The sequence below is a fragment of the Halichoeres trimaculatus genome, unplaced genomic scaffold (assembly GCF_033239565.1).
Source record: "Halichoeres trimaculatus isolate MK-OKI-2021-1 unplaced genomic scaffold, fHalTri1.1 fHalTri1_scaffold_3, whole genome shotgun sequence".
NCBI classification, from domain to species: Eukaryota; Metazoa; Chordata; class Actinopteri; order Labriformes; family Labridae; genus Halichoeres; species Halichoeres trimaculatus.
In genome coordinates, this window is record NW_027437181.1 from 36,624,742 (window position 1) to 36,641,250 (window position 16,509).

A 16,509-nucleotide genomic window follows, 5' to 3' on the forward strand; every position below is an offset into this window, starting at 1 on the left:
ACTCACTCTTGTTCTGTCGCTCCTCTGTGAGAGGCTGCACTCTGTTTGGATTCAGTGAACAACCGATAATGAAGCAGAACTCCTCTTAAAACTTCCTCTTTGTCTGATCACAGTCATTGATGCAAGCAACACGGAGCTGGAGTATTGACACAACTCGAGACGCTCGATATGTAACCTTAACTTAGATCGATGCAGTCTCCACTAAGTAAAACGTGTTAACTTCAGCCTGCTGCCAGACCAGAGTGCAGCTCTGACTTTTTGTCCTCTCACGCCTGACTGTGACTAAAAGCCATTCGCAACCATATGCTTCTACTATAAAGTGCTGCAACACCCTGAAGCTTAGTTTCAGGGCACTTTTTGTGGCACTTCCATCAAATTGCAGCCAGAAAAAGGCCACTTTAAGTCACCGCAGTGCAAGGTCAGTGCATGAAGAGGGACAAGATTTTTGATGCTCTTTGATCCTTTAAATGTCAGCAGGAAGCTCCAATCAAGCGTGACATTTCTGATGTGTCTTCTTGACAGAGTAGAATACCAACAATGCTACAGAAGGCAAGTTTTATAGATTCATGCAGCTGCATAAAGAACACAGCTGAAGGCAAATCTGGACGTAACTAATCAAAGATGTAAGACACATCATTTGTCTGGGAAAGGGGACGTTGGAGAAACATTTTAACATGCAGCGAGCAGAGTGACCCTCCCAAGAGCATGTCAGGATTTGCTGTACCCTATAGCACATTTCTCTTACTTCAACAAGAGCGAGCCAGAGAAGCCAAACTCGTGTCCTCTGTGGCAGAATCAGCACTGATCCTCAGGGAAAGCATCCTGAGCTGTATTACCAGAATCCAGCAGCCACACATAGCCAGCAGCAACACATGATCCTGCCTGCTGCACAGCAAAGCCGACTACATCTGCTCAGAGGAGGTGCTGTGTTTGGCCTATCCCCTCTGCTGTTCGTCTTTTATTGATTTTAGTGGGAAAAAAAGGGTGGATTGAGTTTGTCATCATGAGGCAAAACAAACACCAAAGATAGACTTGTACACTGCAGGTTGTACTGAGCTGCTGAGCTGCACTTTCACGTACTGTGGGTGATATAAACTCCCACTGTACACAGCTACAACTTTGATACACTGACACTATCAGCTTTTCTCTATCACTGAATTCAGGTTCACTTTACTTTTTACTTCCCTCTCCCCTAAAGCCACACGTCTACTGAACAGAGCTTGCACAATGCTAAAGACGAGGATGGATCAAGAAACAAGCTGCAGTGTTGAGACACAAATGTAATGCTGCATCTCCAGAAATCAGGTTGACATGTTCATTTTTACAGCAGAAATGTACAGTTAAAAGCCGAGTTTCAAGGACAGTTTTGGTCTCTACATCTCATCTCTTCACTTGCAACAAGAGGATGAATTCTCTAATGACTTATCCATTTTGATGTGAATAATGCTAACAGTTATGCATGATTTGGGATAAGTGAGCCCAGTCAATTTGAGGGACACGTGAGCACTGTAGATATTTAAGCCTATAAGTCTGTCTCTGTGCTGGTTTCTCAAGTTCAATTTTATTACCCAGCATTCTTAGCGATCCTCAGGCTGTGTAAGATGCTTGATTCCTACTGGCTGAAACCCCTTAAATGGGATCAACATGAGCAACATCAGAGGAACATCAATCCATAGAAAAGAGTCCCGGCACATTTGGTCTCTACTTGTTGACACCATAGACTGTAAAGTGAGGTAAAACTGTTAGCTTACCTTCACATTATATTGGTAAACAGTAAACAACTTTGATATCAGAGCAGGTGAGAGCAACTCCAGGTTACTGGTCGCTGCAAAAAAAAAAAAAAAAAAACTAAATCACCAAATCACCAGTGGTGATAATAGCAGCAGAAATTAAAGCTGAATGAAAGCCGGCCACAGCAGTTTGGAACTCTTTGGCAACAACTTCAGACACGTGAAACTCAAAAAATCACGGAAAGAGAGCAATATGTTTTTTCCCAGAAAACATCTCCATACATCGTGGTCTGATTAGCAACAGGATTAGCTGCAGTAAATGATAATCCCGGCGTGCAACACTTAAGTCCACTGAAAAAAAAAAAAAAAAAACATATGGCACATACACAAGGCGCCGTCCAGCAGCTTTTTCAGCTATAACAGTTATCTCAAAAAATGATCTTTAAAATAAAGTCAGACATTAAAATTAAAGTGAGCTATCATGGGATTAAATAACAAACATAACAGTCAACAACTTTCAGTTGTACCTTTTAAAGGGGTTAAAAATGTATTTGCATTTTGTAGACTCAAAATGGTTTTGACTGTTATTTTATCTTTTTTTTTTTTTTTTTTTACAAAAAAATACAACTTTGTGTTTTAGGAAAACATCAACTATGTCAATTATGACAACAGTACTGCTCAATTTCCTTACCCAGAACTGAGTTTTATATAAAGCTGGGCCTGTATGCATATCTAGTCATTACACAAACAGGATATTTAGTATTCATGCTCTGCTATGGAACAGCCCATTTGGCCATAGCATTAGCTGTGTTGCTAACTGCTGAAGGTTGTCCAATTAATAAATCACACTATAAAAGTGAGATGGTTGCAAAATTTTATATGCCTGGGGAACCTGCAAAACCTCTTACAAATTTAAATTGCATATGCCCTCTACGCATAAACATCACTTAACAAGGCATTAGTGTCAAAAGTGTCACTGAGAAAACAGCAAGAAAAACATTTATTTTCTGCAGAGGAAACAGAAATTATTTTAAAGAAACACAATCTGAAAAAACAGCTGTTCTCTTTGCACATTTCACCTTGAACAATAACACATGACCACAAAATTTGCTGTCTTCAAAACAGCCTAAAAAGTGTGGTTATCCTGCCATCAGTACATGCAATGGTATAGTCTACTGCCATTAAATTAAGTGCTCTGTTGGGGCGTCAGACAATTTGCAAAAGCCAAAACATGAATGTAAACTGAACAACATGAAAGCAAATGGCTGATTGTGCATATGGACCCTGGTGTCAAATGTTTTAATCCCGGCCCGATGCTGCATGCCTGGGCCTGGAGCTGGTTAGAGGTACTTCTGGTTTGCACAGCAGTGAAGTCACAGCTGCAGATAATTAAATAATCAGCACTGATGTGTATTTATGTCCCCCGCAGCGAGGCTGGAGCCTCCTTTACTAATTACACGGACAAGAATCATCACCTGGATTAGGCTGGAGCAGAGAGTCATAAATCACTCTTATTTATGTCCAGCTGTAGTAACTACAAAGCAGCCTAAAAACACAGTAGTCTGCTAATTTTCTTTTTAAATGTATCCATGACTCACTTTCATTCATACCTCAATTCACTCAGAAAAGTGAGTATTTAGTATTCACGTAGTTTGGAGTCAGTCATAAAAATTACATCTCTGCTCAGATACCCATGTTATGTGTTCATTCAGCCAAACTGAAGTAAAGGTTTGGGGGAGATTCTCTCAGGTAATCTGGTTTGACTGATTCACAGGCTGCTCCACAGTCTGGTTTGAATAATCACTTTAAGATCAGAAGAAAATGAGCTGAACAGTAACTAAATGACTGTCAAATCTAGGATAGGTCACACGAGTACATGAGGGAAATGCTTTCCAGCATTTCGGATTAAGTTCTTTTGAGTCCCGATAGTTTCTGTGTCACTCTTTCGAGCACTGTCTGTTTTCAGCATTCAAAGTTTCAACGTTCATCTTCAGTCACTTAAAGGTAGGGTCTGCAGGAATTTTTGTTACTTGTTAGTGAACACAACATTCAAACTGGGCTCCTCCTTCTTGGCTCAGTGCCAGCTGCAGCGCACACCCACAGCCTTGACTATATGAAAACACTCACTAGCCCAGCAACCAGCTGCAGCATCACGTTTTAAGTGGGAGACTCGTGAACAGTACACCTGATCTGGCATGCTATCACAGGCTAATCACGGGTATTTCACATATTCCTGGTTAGCAGAAAACTGATGCTGCTCATCCTGTGCTGCTCTCCAAGTGCGGAAAAGTGAGTGAAAGTCAAGCCAAGCCACACCCTCATTAAGGATTTTTTTTCATCTCTTTGTCGTTTTGTTCCACTTTAGTTGTGTTTTTCTCCCTTTGTGCGACGTCCAGTATCGTAGCTGCTCAGGATAGCGTCTTCCACTCACTAATCAACATGCAAAGTCACTTGTGCACTGAATACGCTGTGATTGGCTGACGTAACCACGCTTACTCGTCGCCAAGAAATCAACCAAAACATCAACATACAGGTAAAGGAAAGGTTGACACTGACACTGATGCACATGTACAAGGGCCCAGAAGTGAAGACTGAGTAGGATTATTCCTGTAAAACAGGGATCTCAAACTCGTGCCATGGAGGGCCAAAAGGCTGCAGGTTTTCTTTCCAACCAAAATCTCCACAAGCTGATTTCACTGATTACCTCACCTCCAAGCAGAGAGCAGGGACTAATCAGTGAAATCACCTGGTGAAGCTTTTGGTAGGAAAGAAAACCTGCAGCCTCTTGGCCCTCCATGGCACGAGTTTGAGATTCCTGCTGTAAAAGTTCATGCTTTATTTTTTAGCCAAATCCTGCAGACTTTAACTTTAATGACTATTTTAAAACCACAGGACTTATAATTTTAAGTTGTTATGGATGTATAAGTGCTACAGAAGTGGTTTTTCTGTTAGATTTACTTCCTCTTTTCAAAACCAAACACCAGCAAAGCCTGGCCCAGCTTTCTACAAACACTTTGAACTGAACAGTCTTCTACATATTACACTCAAAATCAGTATGTAGAATGCAGTACATACTGCAAACATCTAAAGGGATCACTTTGTTGGCTGCTCTTTGCATTTACAGCAGCTATGAGGAACTTTGGCATTATATGTGAACAAAGCAGCATGCCTTGTTCTCAGTACACACACGTAATATTTTCATACATACATTAATATTTAATCAGTGGCAGTGGTAATAAGCCTCTGGGGAAGCTCAATACTGTTTGTTCCTGAATCAAAGTTTACTTAAAGAATATTCTAGAAGATGAATAATTAGACAGCTTTGTGCAACAGAAAAATACAGGAAGCTATCTGGAACCTCAGTTATATTCTGACTAAATTATAGTCATAAACTACTCTGACTTGATGCCAATAAAAGTTCCTCATGTCTCCATCCTCCCCATCACTGTTCTGAATAAAATACAAATCAATCAGTAGGATTATGCAGAAACTCCTACTTGCTGCCTCCCTGGCTTCACCCACACACAAACACAAGCAGCTGAGTGCAGCTCAGTGCCAGAGCAGCCTGGGAACCTTTGTGTGGAATTAAATTCAGGTCATTGCATGCTGGGTAAACAGATTTGCATCTATAACACCTGGGAACCTCTGTGACTCACTTTTATCTCGCAGGCCGAGAACAATTTCTGTGCAAACAACTCTTCATTTCTGTGAGATGTAATCATTGTTCCCAAAGGCTGCAATTTGGGGATATTGGCTCTGACAACTGACAACAACTGCAGCTCTGACAGTCACATGTGTTGGATGTGACTGAGATACATGTTACAAGAGACAAAACAAATACTCCTGCCTGGTGGTTTTTTAAGATAGCTTTGTATGTTTTACTTACAGGCTGCAGCTATCTATTATCACTATTTGGGATGCCCGTAATGTGTCAGTTAATAGTGGAAAATTATATTATTAATCATCTGATAAATAATAACATAAACATCTATTTAAAGGTGCTCTGATTATATTTTTTCTACACATTTAAACACTATAGATGGAGGTTTGCGAACCATTATTACACACAGGCATAAGAAGAACTTCAGAAAATTCAAACCCATTTAAAGTATTCAGATCAGTTTCCCGAGTCCCTGGCTCTTTGCTGACTTTTTCCCTGCCTGCCCTCTCTGATGTGATCTCTACACACATTCAAACTCTGATCCAAACATCTGTAACCTAAAGACAGACAATAACAAGTTTAACAGCTCAGAGGCTGGATGAAAACTTCAAATTGAAAAACACTTTTTTTTTGTTAGCACGAGCGTTCTGGTTCAGTTAAAAACTGGTAAAGATGTTATAAGGTTCAGATCTGTTATTTGTGTGTCAAAAAAAGGATCTCAGCCAGAATCGGTAAGCATAGACTGTTAATATGCAGCTGTGATCACCAGATCTTAGTCTCCCCTAGCCTCAGGTGAGCATAAACTATATGTTTTCAGATACAAAATGTAAAAATAAAATCAGCTACTTCCCCAGTTTCAGCCATCAAGAGTCAGTGATATATTAAAAAAAATACTCCAACTTGGTAAGATTTTTGCAGATGATGCTGTCCAACCAAGGTTATAATAGTTAACTAAAATGAAACTAAAAAGGAAAACTAAAATTTAAATACATTGCATTTAACTCAAACTAATAAAAACTAGAAAAGAAAACAAAAACAATAAGTAAACTAAAACTGTATCTTGTGTTCACAAAACTAACTGAAACTAACCAAAATTATAGACAAAATGTCCTTAGTTATCGTTTTTGACAATATTAATAGCCTTTAGGATTTAAAGTAATCCGACACATTTTCCCAACCAATTTTACGACAGTTTTCGGCAGTTGTCAGCGCCGTATGGCACCATCACAGCGATGTACTGGGACGTGTTTGTTTACTGCACTGACTGGCTGTGCTCTGTGCTGCGACAAAACGTAGAGGAGCAATGAATCAGAGCATCTGTAATAGTTTAAGTTCATGTGAGTCTGACTTTATTGTTACAGTCCAAGTTTCTAATCATTAAAGCTCATATTATATTGTTTTATATAATTTATGTTTTTATTATTTCTATTTAATTCATTTTAACATTAATTTATATAATTTATGTTAATATTTTTATATTAAGTTTATATTATTTTCATGTGTTTAAGGCAGCAGCCAGCAGTTCAGTCTCAGCATTGACTGAGCAGTGAGCTCTATGTTGAACTGGAAAATAAATTGTATTACAAAATATTAACTCTGACCTTTTTGAATCCTGTACCTGGTTAATAAGGTATGAAAAACCAAAATTAATTAAAACTAAAATAAAACTAAGCTTTATTGCAAAAATCCAAACTACTCTACTGCAATCATTCCCAAAGTCTGGGTCCTGACCCAAAGGTGGGTCTCCAGAGATTTTTTATGAGTCACCAAATTAGTTTTTAAAATGTTTCCATGAAATTCATGCTTTCCTTAACCAGAAGAAATCTCCCCTCAATGATTTGTTTAATGATGATTGGCTCCTCACACTTTCAAAGCTGGTTATGTTTTCATTGTGAAGGGTCATCAACAATGTTTACTGTGACTGGAAACATGTAACTGTTTTTCAAAAGTCAGATGCCATGGGCTTCCTACTCAAACAACCAAAGCCAAACCAGTCTATAGTCAGTGGGACGGGCACCAGCTGCAGAAACTGAGCTGTTACAGTTTGTTACAGCTGTGCAGTGATGTCACGCTGAAAAAGAGGCATAGATGGAAGCTGTCACCTTTGTTCTTGATGAACATTGCATCTTAATATCTTGTCCTGAATATCACATGACCGGGATACAATTCTGAAAAGCAAACAGACCAACCCATCACAGTAAAAATGTGAGTATTTTCAGAGTGTTAGCCTAACAAAGCTGTAATGCATTTGTCAAATATGTTAGGCCTGTTAGCTGGTACAAAAGATGTAAGATGATGAAGAAACATCATTAAGAACCCTTTTTTATCTTTGCACAGTTATCCTGTCGATTAAGAGATGACATATTTTGGACTGGGTCATGGCTTGTTTCCCCAAAAATGTGGGTCTCCTGAAAAAAAGTTTGGGAAACACTGCTCTACTGGCACACCTCAGTACTCCCCAAAAGGAGCCAGCGCAAGTGGCCGGGGACAGCGGCCACTTGTCTTCACTGCTGGCATTGCTGCCCCCGCGATAAAGGGTAGAAGATGGATAGATGGCTGTAAAGATGGGTACATTTGTACTTCTATACCACTTTTCTAGTCTTTCTGACCACTGAAAGGACTTTTACACAGCTAGTCACATTGACACATTTACACGACTTTCACACACTGAGGGAAGAGGCTGTTCCAGGGATGAATCATCAGGTCTAACAGATCTCACTTGCTCACATTCATTTGACACAGGAGCAGTTTGGGGTTCAGTATCTTCCCACTTTGGCATGTGACTGCAGGAGCTGGGATCGAACCCCCAACCTTCCAAATGAGACGGTCCACTCCACTACTGAACCACAGTCTCATCTTTAAACACCATTAAAATTAGCAGGCTTACCTGCATTATAGTAGCGGTCCAGCTTCTCCCACAGGGGCTCATCCTCACGCTGGAGAATGGACAGCTTCAAAGGTTCATAGATGGAACCTGAAGAACAGCACATCAGTTAAACACAGAAGTTTTTAATACTGACACATATTTTTCTCATTTATTCTAAAATGAATAAATAAATAAAAAAATGCTGTAGAGAGCGAATCAGACAAAGTTCAAAAGAGGGGAGCTATTTTTCTTTTGTCAATATTACATGAAATGTGTTTGCTGGTTTTGTCCTTTTTAAACAATGACTCATCTTATTTGTTAAGACAGGTGGATTAAACATAATGTATGACTAGCTTCAGATTTTCAATAATAAAGTCATTCATAGTAAAGTCATTTACTCTGCAATAATAAGACAATTCAGAGAGAACAGAAATCACACTGACGGACACATGCCATCAATAGATTATTTTTCTCACCCCATCACAAAAAACACAGCACACAAAACAATATTCAGGCCCGGGGGCTGAAAATTCAAACAGTAATGTGCCATACATCAAAACATTTCCTCACATTTTTCTTTCCACTGAGCAGGGAAAGAGACGGAGTTTGAGGGAAACCCCTATCTGTAGACTTTTCTCTATTTTCAGACACTTTTCACTTTGCTGAGATTTGCATTTTAATAGGTTCGACCCTGGGTCAATACCGCAGGTACTGAAAAATTCACATTCAAGCTGAAATTAGCATAATTTCCATCAGCTTAAAAGTTGCCGGGGACAAAGCCAATCCATCTCTTTTTATAGATAACACTTTAAAAGAGCGCAGAAGAAGTCTAATATTACATTTTTTTAATTCTTTACATGCAATCAGACAAATGTGGGCAACTGTTATGTAGTTGGGTTCAAACAAATGCATGACCAACTACAGCAAGGCGGACCTCCAGCACTGTGACAGATGATGTTCTTATTGTTATTAACACTCAACATTTATATATAGGGTCACTCCAGGGATTTAAATTCATGCTATTGTATGATAGGAGTTTTAATCTTGTCGTAGCTGCATAACCATCAGACACAGTCATCTCTCTGAACTCACAGTGGATTATGGGTAATGTGACACTATTTTTCCACTGTATGTTCTTAAGCCCAAGGGAGCCCCAATGAGTGGCATGTTTTAATGAACTGAACTTTTTCAGTATCTTCTAGAACTTTTATCCAGATGTGTTAACCTCATGTTCGGTAATTAGAAAACAATATGAAACCATTTCTTATAAGTCAGTCGGTTTTAGGAGGACTATGTTTCAAAATGATGAAATGGAAAAATTTTCAGGCTGATTTTATGTTTTAAACACCAGGGCAAAGATGTGTTTTTGTTAAACTGTATTCTGCTTTTTAACATGGAGATAAAGTAATGCACTTGATGTTCATGCTAAGAGTGTGGATATTTTTTAACCTTTACATTTTCATATTTTGTAGAATTCCTTGAATCTGTCTATAAAAAGATTAAAACAGTCCCTTCTAACAGGGCACTGGTTCATGACACTTATGGCCTCATACATGAATGTATGCTTCTAGCTCTGCCCTTGACAGGCCTCCAGAGGGCTGGCCAATCAGAGGGAAGGGTTTTTTTTTAATGAGGAGCCTTAAAGAGACAGCAACTAAAACTAAGTGTTTCAGGACGAGGAAAACAGTTTTTTTTTTCAAGAGCTGTAAATCTTGTAAAACTACAATAAGGCTAACAGAGGGACAGTATAAAGCAAAAGAGCACAATAACTCCTTTTTAAGACTCAAAATAAGTCCCAGATTCTCGAGAACAGGATACGTTATCAACCTGTGCCTCCCGACTTGTGATTGTGGATAGCTGCATTATTTTCCCACTACTTACCAAGTCTGTTGATTTTCCGATGAGGCCGAGCAACGGCAGCTGCTGAACCGGCCATTCTCAAAAGGTGAAATTAAGGCCAATCGTCTCCCTCAGATAAATCACAAATCTACAGCAATTCACAGGAAGGAGTTAGTAGCAGAGAGTTAGATCACAGACATGCACGATTAAACAAGGAAATACTGTACACTGAGTGATTATGATCATGAACAACATGCAACAAATTACAATGCATTTTTAGGATGGTAATGGGAGTTATTAAAACTCTTCAGAGGCACACAGTCATTATGAATTACTACATGACTGTGATGTTATTGTGGTAAGCACTACAACACCAAAAGAAGATGCATTAGGCCATTTCACTTGTTACCTTTTGTGCTACAAGACTGGCCCTTAAATTTTAAGGTCCCTTGATGTTTAACACTGCTGCAGCTGAGGGTGCTAACAGTTACATCTATTGTAATGTTTGTTCCAGGTCAAGTAATTATATAAAATCCTTTCTTTTATTTCCAGGCAACATTTTAGCAGTGTCAAAATTTTCAGAGCAGTTATCATGAAACTACTGAATGTTTTATGGAGATGTGATTTCTATATTAAGAATAAGATCATACCAAAGCTTAAAAGCACACATAAAATAACCGAGTATGTTCACAATCGCATGTGTCATGTAGCACGAGTGGTACCTTATGCTGAGTGCATTTGAGACGATCTAATTTCTCTTATATGTGTCCAGACATTTTACTCAATCATGTTTTCTGTTACAAGTTATTTCTGGATTTTTTTTTTTTAAATTAACTTTTTTTTTTTTTTTAATTATCATTATCGATAATTAGTCTGTCTCATTGTCTCACTTTAACAAGATAAATAAAACAAGATAAAAGTAGGAAAACAAACTATGTAAATTGCTGTTTGGGTTAATTTTGGTGTCTCCCTCTTTTTATGAAAGAAAATCTCCTGTTTATTTCAGTGGTGAAGGAATCACTCAAAAATTGCACTGGTTCATGACACTGGCTGTGGATATTAGTGAAAAGTTTAACAGGACTCTCTTTAGTTTGCCATTAATCATCTCATCTGACACCCACCTCTCAGTAAACACAGATATCTAACAGATTGCAGAATTGTAAATATCAACGCCGATGGTGTTGCTTGCTTATGTTGATAATCAAAAATGTAAATGACAGTTCTCATCGGTTGCATAACAAGTCAAGAGCTTTAACCTGTTATTCCAAAGCAAATAAGATGTACAGATATCTGTATGTGTTGGCTCTGCATAATGTGACACAATGGGCTGACTTATGATTGACTCTAAAAATGACTTCTCTGTTGACTGGTAAAGGTTTTGACAGTGCACAACTTAACTTTAATGCAGGTACTTTAAACAATTCAACAAAAAGTCAATGTGATCAGTCATCTAGCCACAAACAGGCTGATATTTTGTTAATTTGTGATATCAAAGACATGACCATCAGAAAAAAGACGGATACTATTTTTGGCTTTTCTGCATCTTGCTACTGTGGGGAGGTGTAAGACCATTAAACTGACAACATGTTCATAAGGCAAAGTTTGTTATCATTCTAACCAGCAAAGATTTAAAGTAAGTTTTAAATATGACTCTTATAAGAAAGCTGGATAACAAATTGTATTTTGTCAAAAGAAAACTTTGAACTCTTAAACAGGATTAGACCTGCAAAAAGTTAAGAGGTAAAATTTTGTTTACAAGAAAGTACCAAATCAAGAGAAGGATACTTTGAGGTGATTTAAATACAATCAGACAGCCCTTTCAGAAATTGGGGGATGAAGAAAGTTCTTATATGTTCTTTGTTTTTCAAAGACAAAAAAAGTACAATAAAGCCCTCTTATTTTTTAGTGTTAAAAATAACTACAGTTGAATGGGCTCATAATTTTCTTTACCCTGATAAAAAGTATAAACAAAACCAATCATTTTCTGCTTCTTATCTGAGTTTGAACACTACTGATCTGCATTTTCAGATCTTTGGATATCTTTCAATGTCCTTCTCCTAGTTTATAAAGTTTAACTTTCTTACAGGTCTTTGGACAATTCTTTATTCTTTCCCAATTATTCAGGGTCATGTGGAAAGGAAAAAAAAAACAAAATAAAGCAAAAAAAACAACAACAACAACAACAACAACAACAACAACAAAAACATAGCCAGTATTTCCCAACCACTACAAAGGTAAGCAAACTTATGAGCACATCTTTTTCATTACAATATTGATGCAAGAAAATGCAATTTGCCAACCATACTACTATAATTGCTGTTAATGTCAGTTTGATGGCAAAAATAAAGATCTGTCTAGCTACACCTGCCATGTAAGTACACATTTACTTGAAGGTGACATCATTAAAAATTTTTTATAAGGTATCTGTTGCATCTGGCCTCTTTTTGTGAGCATCCTAAGGGCAACACAGGCCTTCCTCTCACATCACATGCAGTGCACACAGTACAGTTCACCAAAGGTGGGTTTGTTGTGAAAGCAATTGGTGGTGAGACACTCTTAAAATAACCCCAGAGTGTTGCACATGTACCTCTGACCTTTCATGCCTGTACCACTACTGCAATGGGCAAATGAGATGGACAGATAAAGTCAAATGTAACCCTGTAGTCGTAAGTTTAACAAACGGACACTCAGTCAGAAGCAACGACACAGCAAAAAGAAGTCACAGTGAGTCACACTGTGCAATGTCATGCAAGGAAATAAGTCAGACCTGATCTTTTAGATCGGGCTTTAAATTCCAGGAGTTTCCAGCCGACATCCGCAAGGCTCGCCATGTTTACAAGTGTCAAAGCTTTCGAAATTTAACGACTCTTCCCGTTTGTCCTTCAAAATAAAACACAGACAGTAATACTCCTACGTAAACATCATTGAAAATGTTAATGTCGTCGTCAAAAAGACACTCATCTGTACAATATAGGATTTATCAGTCCTTGAATAGAGTATTTAGGCACCGTATATGTTGTTTTCTTTATCAAATATCTTTAACTAAAGCTTTTAATTTGATAAAAAATTGGTATGCTACCGGTTTTGCCTTATCCTACTTCCGTGGACTTCTCCCTCCTGTCAAACGACAAACCAACCGTCAGAACGACACTGACGTGAATAAGGAAGTCCTTTTAGAAAATAATGAAACAACATCTCTTTTAATTGATATGACTGCATAATAATAATAAAAAATAAAAAGATAAAAGCTCCAATTTAACGTTTAAACTATTTTTAGGTGATTTAATTTAAAAGAAACAGCCATTTAACGCTGCCGTAAAGGAGTGTGCCGTATTTCAGTGTATGTTGTTGTTAGAAGCTGCACTCAGAGAAGGATGTGGACCTTTAGATTCAGTATTTTAGCCTTTTTATCGCTTTTTACTGGGCAGTATAACACTCATGCCCTTCAGGATGTGACGGCGGATCTTTTCGGTTCCGAAAATTATGGGACAGTGGCAGCTTTTGGTGATTTTTACTCGGATAAACAGACAGACATCTTCGTGATCAGAGAACGTATGTTAACACTTCAGTCGTCTTTTTAAATGTTTAACAAATATACACACTGTAGCCCAACATTAATTGAAACGTGTTGTTATTAATTGACTCAAATACACAGCTGATTTTACAGAGGGACACACCATTAACGTATGTTAATAAAGCGACTCTGTGCTTGCTGTCCCTGGTCAGAAACGCTAGTCATCGTTCTAAAGACCACATATCCTTAATTTTCCTGTTGATCAATGTTTGCTTCTTTCTATTCCAGATGCTGAAGTGGTGATTTTCTACGCTGACTCAAAAGCACCTTATTTTAAGCCTAAAGTCAACATCACGAAGGACATTCTGCCAGGGTACATGTCTATCAGGCATATTTTCTAAATAATGGTCTTAACTTATGTATGGGTACAACTAACACTTTAGGTGGCTTTATTTACTGTGAAACTGCACAAGAGCAGAACCTGGGTAAGGGAGACCTGGGTTGGTTGGCATACTTTGTAATCTGTGTGAATGGCCACTCTGAAGTACTGATCTTCAGTGATGTTACTTATGATCAGTACTTCAGAGAGGTAATTCCTAAATTAGAAACTTAAGGCTTTGTATTCTGTGTTTCCACTTTTAGTCTGTAATTAATTTGCAGTTACTTTAATAAGCTCAAAGCCACCAAAGACAACCGAGTGCACTCAAGAATGTGTTTGGATGCAAATACATCCCTGTTAACAGGGAGTAGGCTAGCTGTCCCCACAGTTATCAGTGAAGTTTTATTTAAATAAAAAGAAAAACAAACAAATAAAAGCAATATTAGCACACATTTATGGAATGGATTGAACAAATGCTTCAGCACAAAATACATTTTTAACCACTATCGTCTCTGCAATGTAAATAAATGCCTATTTAACTTTTTTTTTTTGTAAATTATCCAAACAAATTAGATGAATCAACTTAAAAAAAAAAAAAAAAATATATATATATATATATATATATATATATATATATATATATATATATATATATATATATATATATATATATATATATTTCAGATACCAGATTTTTTTGGTACCGAACAAAGGAAAAAAGCAATTGTTTGTGTCAGTGTCTTTCAAAAAAATAAGTAGGAAATCATGTCGCATTAAACATGGATGTATGCAATGCTGACTGTCTTCTTGACCACTGAACGTAGCAAACACAGATTTACTCCGTCATCCCATTATGAAGTCCAATGCTTACTCAACTTTTAACCAAATTAACACTTTCTCTTTAACAGACCTGGGCAACATCACACACACCTCTCAGTAAAACCAGACACACAGTATTATCCCAACTCAGCAATAGATTGATTAAAGCAGTTGAATTTAAAACAAATCATTGTACACTATATAGAAATAAATGGATAAATAAACTGCTGAAGAGAGCGATTTGTATTTTTTATTAGAATATTTGTATCAGACTGTACACATGGTAATAATAGTTGTTGAAACAGGCATTTTAACGATTTCAGTGAACCATTCAGTATGCTATTGACCTTCATGTTAATGGACTCTTTCTCTGTTCAGGGGAACTGTCATCACCAGTGTGGTTCCAGGAGACTATGATGGAGACTCCCAGATGGATGTTCTCATTACTGGTCAGTCCAACCCCTTGAGCCCCCAGACCTCCGTTTACATCTTCTGGGGCAACAACCAGACTTTAGGTGCGTAGTACACGACATACACAATTTATGATTTGAAAACATCTGGTGTCATTACTCTCACTTTTCAAACAAAAGGTTTATGTATTCATACTCTCCCTTAATTTTTAACATCATATACTTGTAGTGATTTTGTACAATAGACTGAGTACTGGAGCTACACTTTTTGGTTGATGTGTTAATAAGTTAAAAAATATACGGTAAAACTGAATAGACATGTTTTACAGAAGAAAAAATAACATGCTGTTTCTAGTAACTGCACTGGGAGAAATTAAATTTAAATTAATGTTAATGTAATAATGTCAAAGCTTTATGTCCTTTTAACACATGAAGCATATTTAAATTGAAAAAAGAAAGTTTTTTTTTCTTTTATTTAAATCTGTTTTTTTATTATTATTTTCTTGAATATAAGATTGAAAAAATGTTTTTCTAGATTTTTAATAAAGATGGAAAACACATCAAGTAAACAAATAGGCAGTTATAACAGCGAATTTATGTGCATTTTATTAGCTTGTTTATTGATTTTATTAATTGTATTCCATTTTATCACTTGACGAAATTAATCTGATGGGGAAACAACTAACACAAGTAGGGATGGGTACCTTTCACATTTGAAATGATACGGTACCGATGCCCGGTACCTGGCAATCGGCACCAGTACTTAGTGGTAGCAATTTTCGGTACTTTTTTGTGTTTCTGTGGTAAAAAATAACAATTTGTTTAGTAATAAAATACATGTGTTTTTTTTGACTACACATATTTATTCTTCATTAAATAACCTTGAAATGCTGTGTTCATGTCCAGCATGGAAAATTGGCTTTACGTGAACCGGTACCCGGTACTTTTGACAGAATTCGGTCGGTACCTATAAAACTACCTAATTCGGTACCCATCCCTAAACACAACCATTTAATTACAATGTACACTATTATTATCATTATTCAAGTCTTGAGTCTAAGACTGTTTAAAAATATTGTGCTAAATTGTCACTGTTACACAGGCTTATCCGGCTACTTGTTTGTACAGTTATAATGGAGAAAAGCTGCAATGATTGATCAATAGATGTTTATCTGCAGCTACTTGGATTACGTGTTTTGAGTCTTTTTCAAGTAGAGATGTCAATCATTGGTTGGTTCCTGCCTCTGAATGTGAGGATTAGCTGCTCATCTATTAACTTCATGACAATGAA

At 37.3% G+C, this 16,509-nt stretch overlaps 2 protein-coding genes across 4 annotated transcripts in view; one reads left to right on the forward strand and one right to left on the reverse strand.

Moving 5' to 3' along the window:
• The window catches only part of phkb (phosphorylase kinase, beta), a 194,855-nt gene extending 181,909 nt beyond the window's left edge, over nucleotides 1-12,946 (reverse strand). For 2 of the 3 annotated variants that reach the window (XM_074666020.1, XM_074666019.1), the window contains exons 1-2: nucleotides 12,864-12,932; nucleotides 8,279-8,365 (exon numbers count right to left, since the gene is read on the reverse strand). In XM_074666020.1, coding sequence (XP_074522121.1) covers nucleotides 8,279-8,365; nucleotides 12,864-12,927 — 151 coding nt within the window. In that variant the 5' untranslated portion in view covers nucleotides 12,928-12,932. Of the gene's footprint in view, nucleotides 1-8,278; nucleotides 8,366-10,138; nucleotides 10,245-12,863 lie in introns of all 3 variants that reach the window. The other variant, XM_074666021.1, reaches the window with a different exon arrangement.
• A 458-nt stretch (nucleotides 12,947-13,404) lies between these two features.
• itfg1 (integrin alpha FG-GAP repeat containing 1) overlaps nucleotides 13,405-16,509 on the forward strand; it is a 252,552-nt gene continuing 249,447 nt past the window's right edge. The window contains exons 1-3 of the mRNA XM_074667248.1: nucleotides 13,405-13,648; nucleotides 13,899-13,983; nucleotides 15,187-15,323. Coding sequence (XP_074523349.1) covers nucleotides 13,471-13,648; nucleotides 13,899-13,983; nucleotides 15,187-15,323 — 400 coding nt within the window. The 5' untranslated portion in view covers nucleotides 13,405-13,470. The remainder of the gene's footprint in view (nucleotides 13,649-13,898; nucleotides 13,984-15,186; nucleotides 15,324-16,509) is intronic.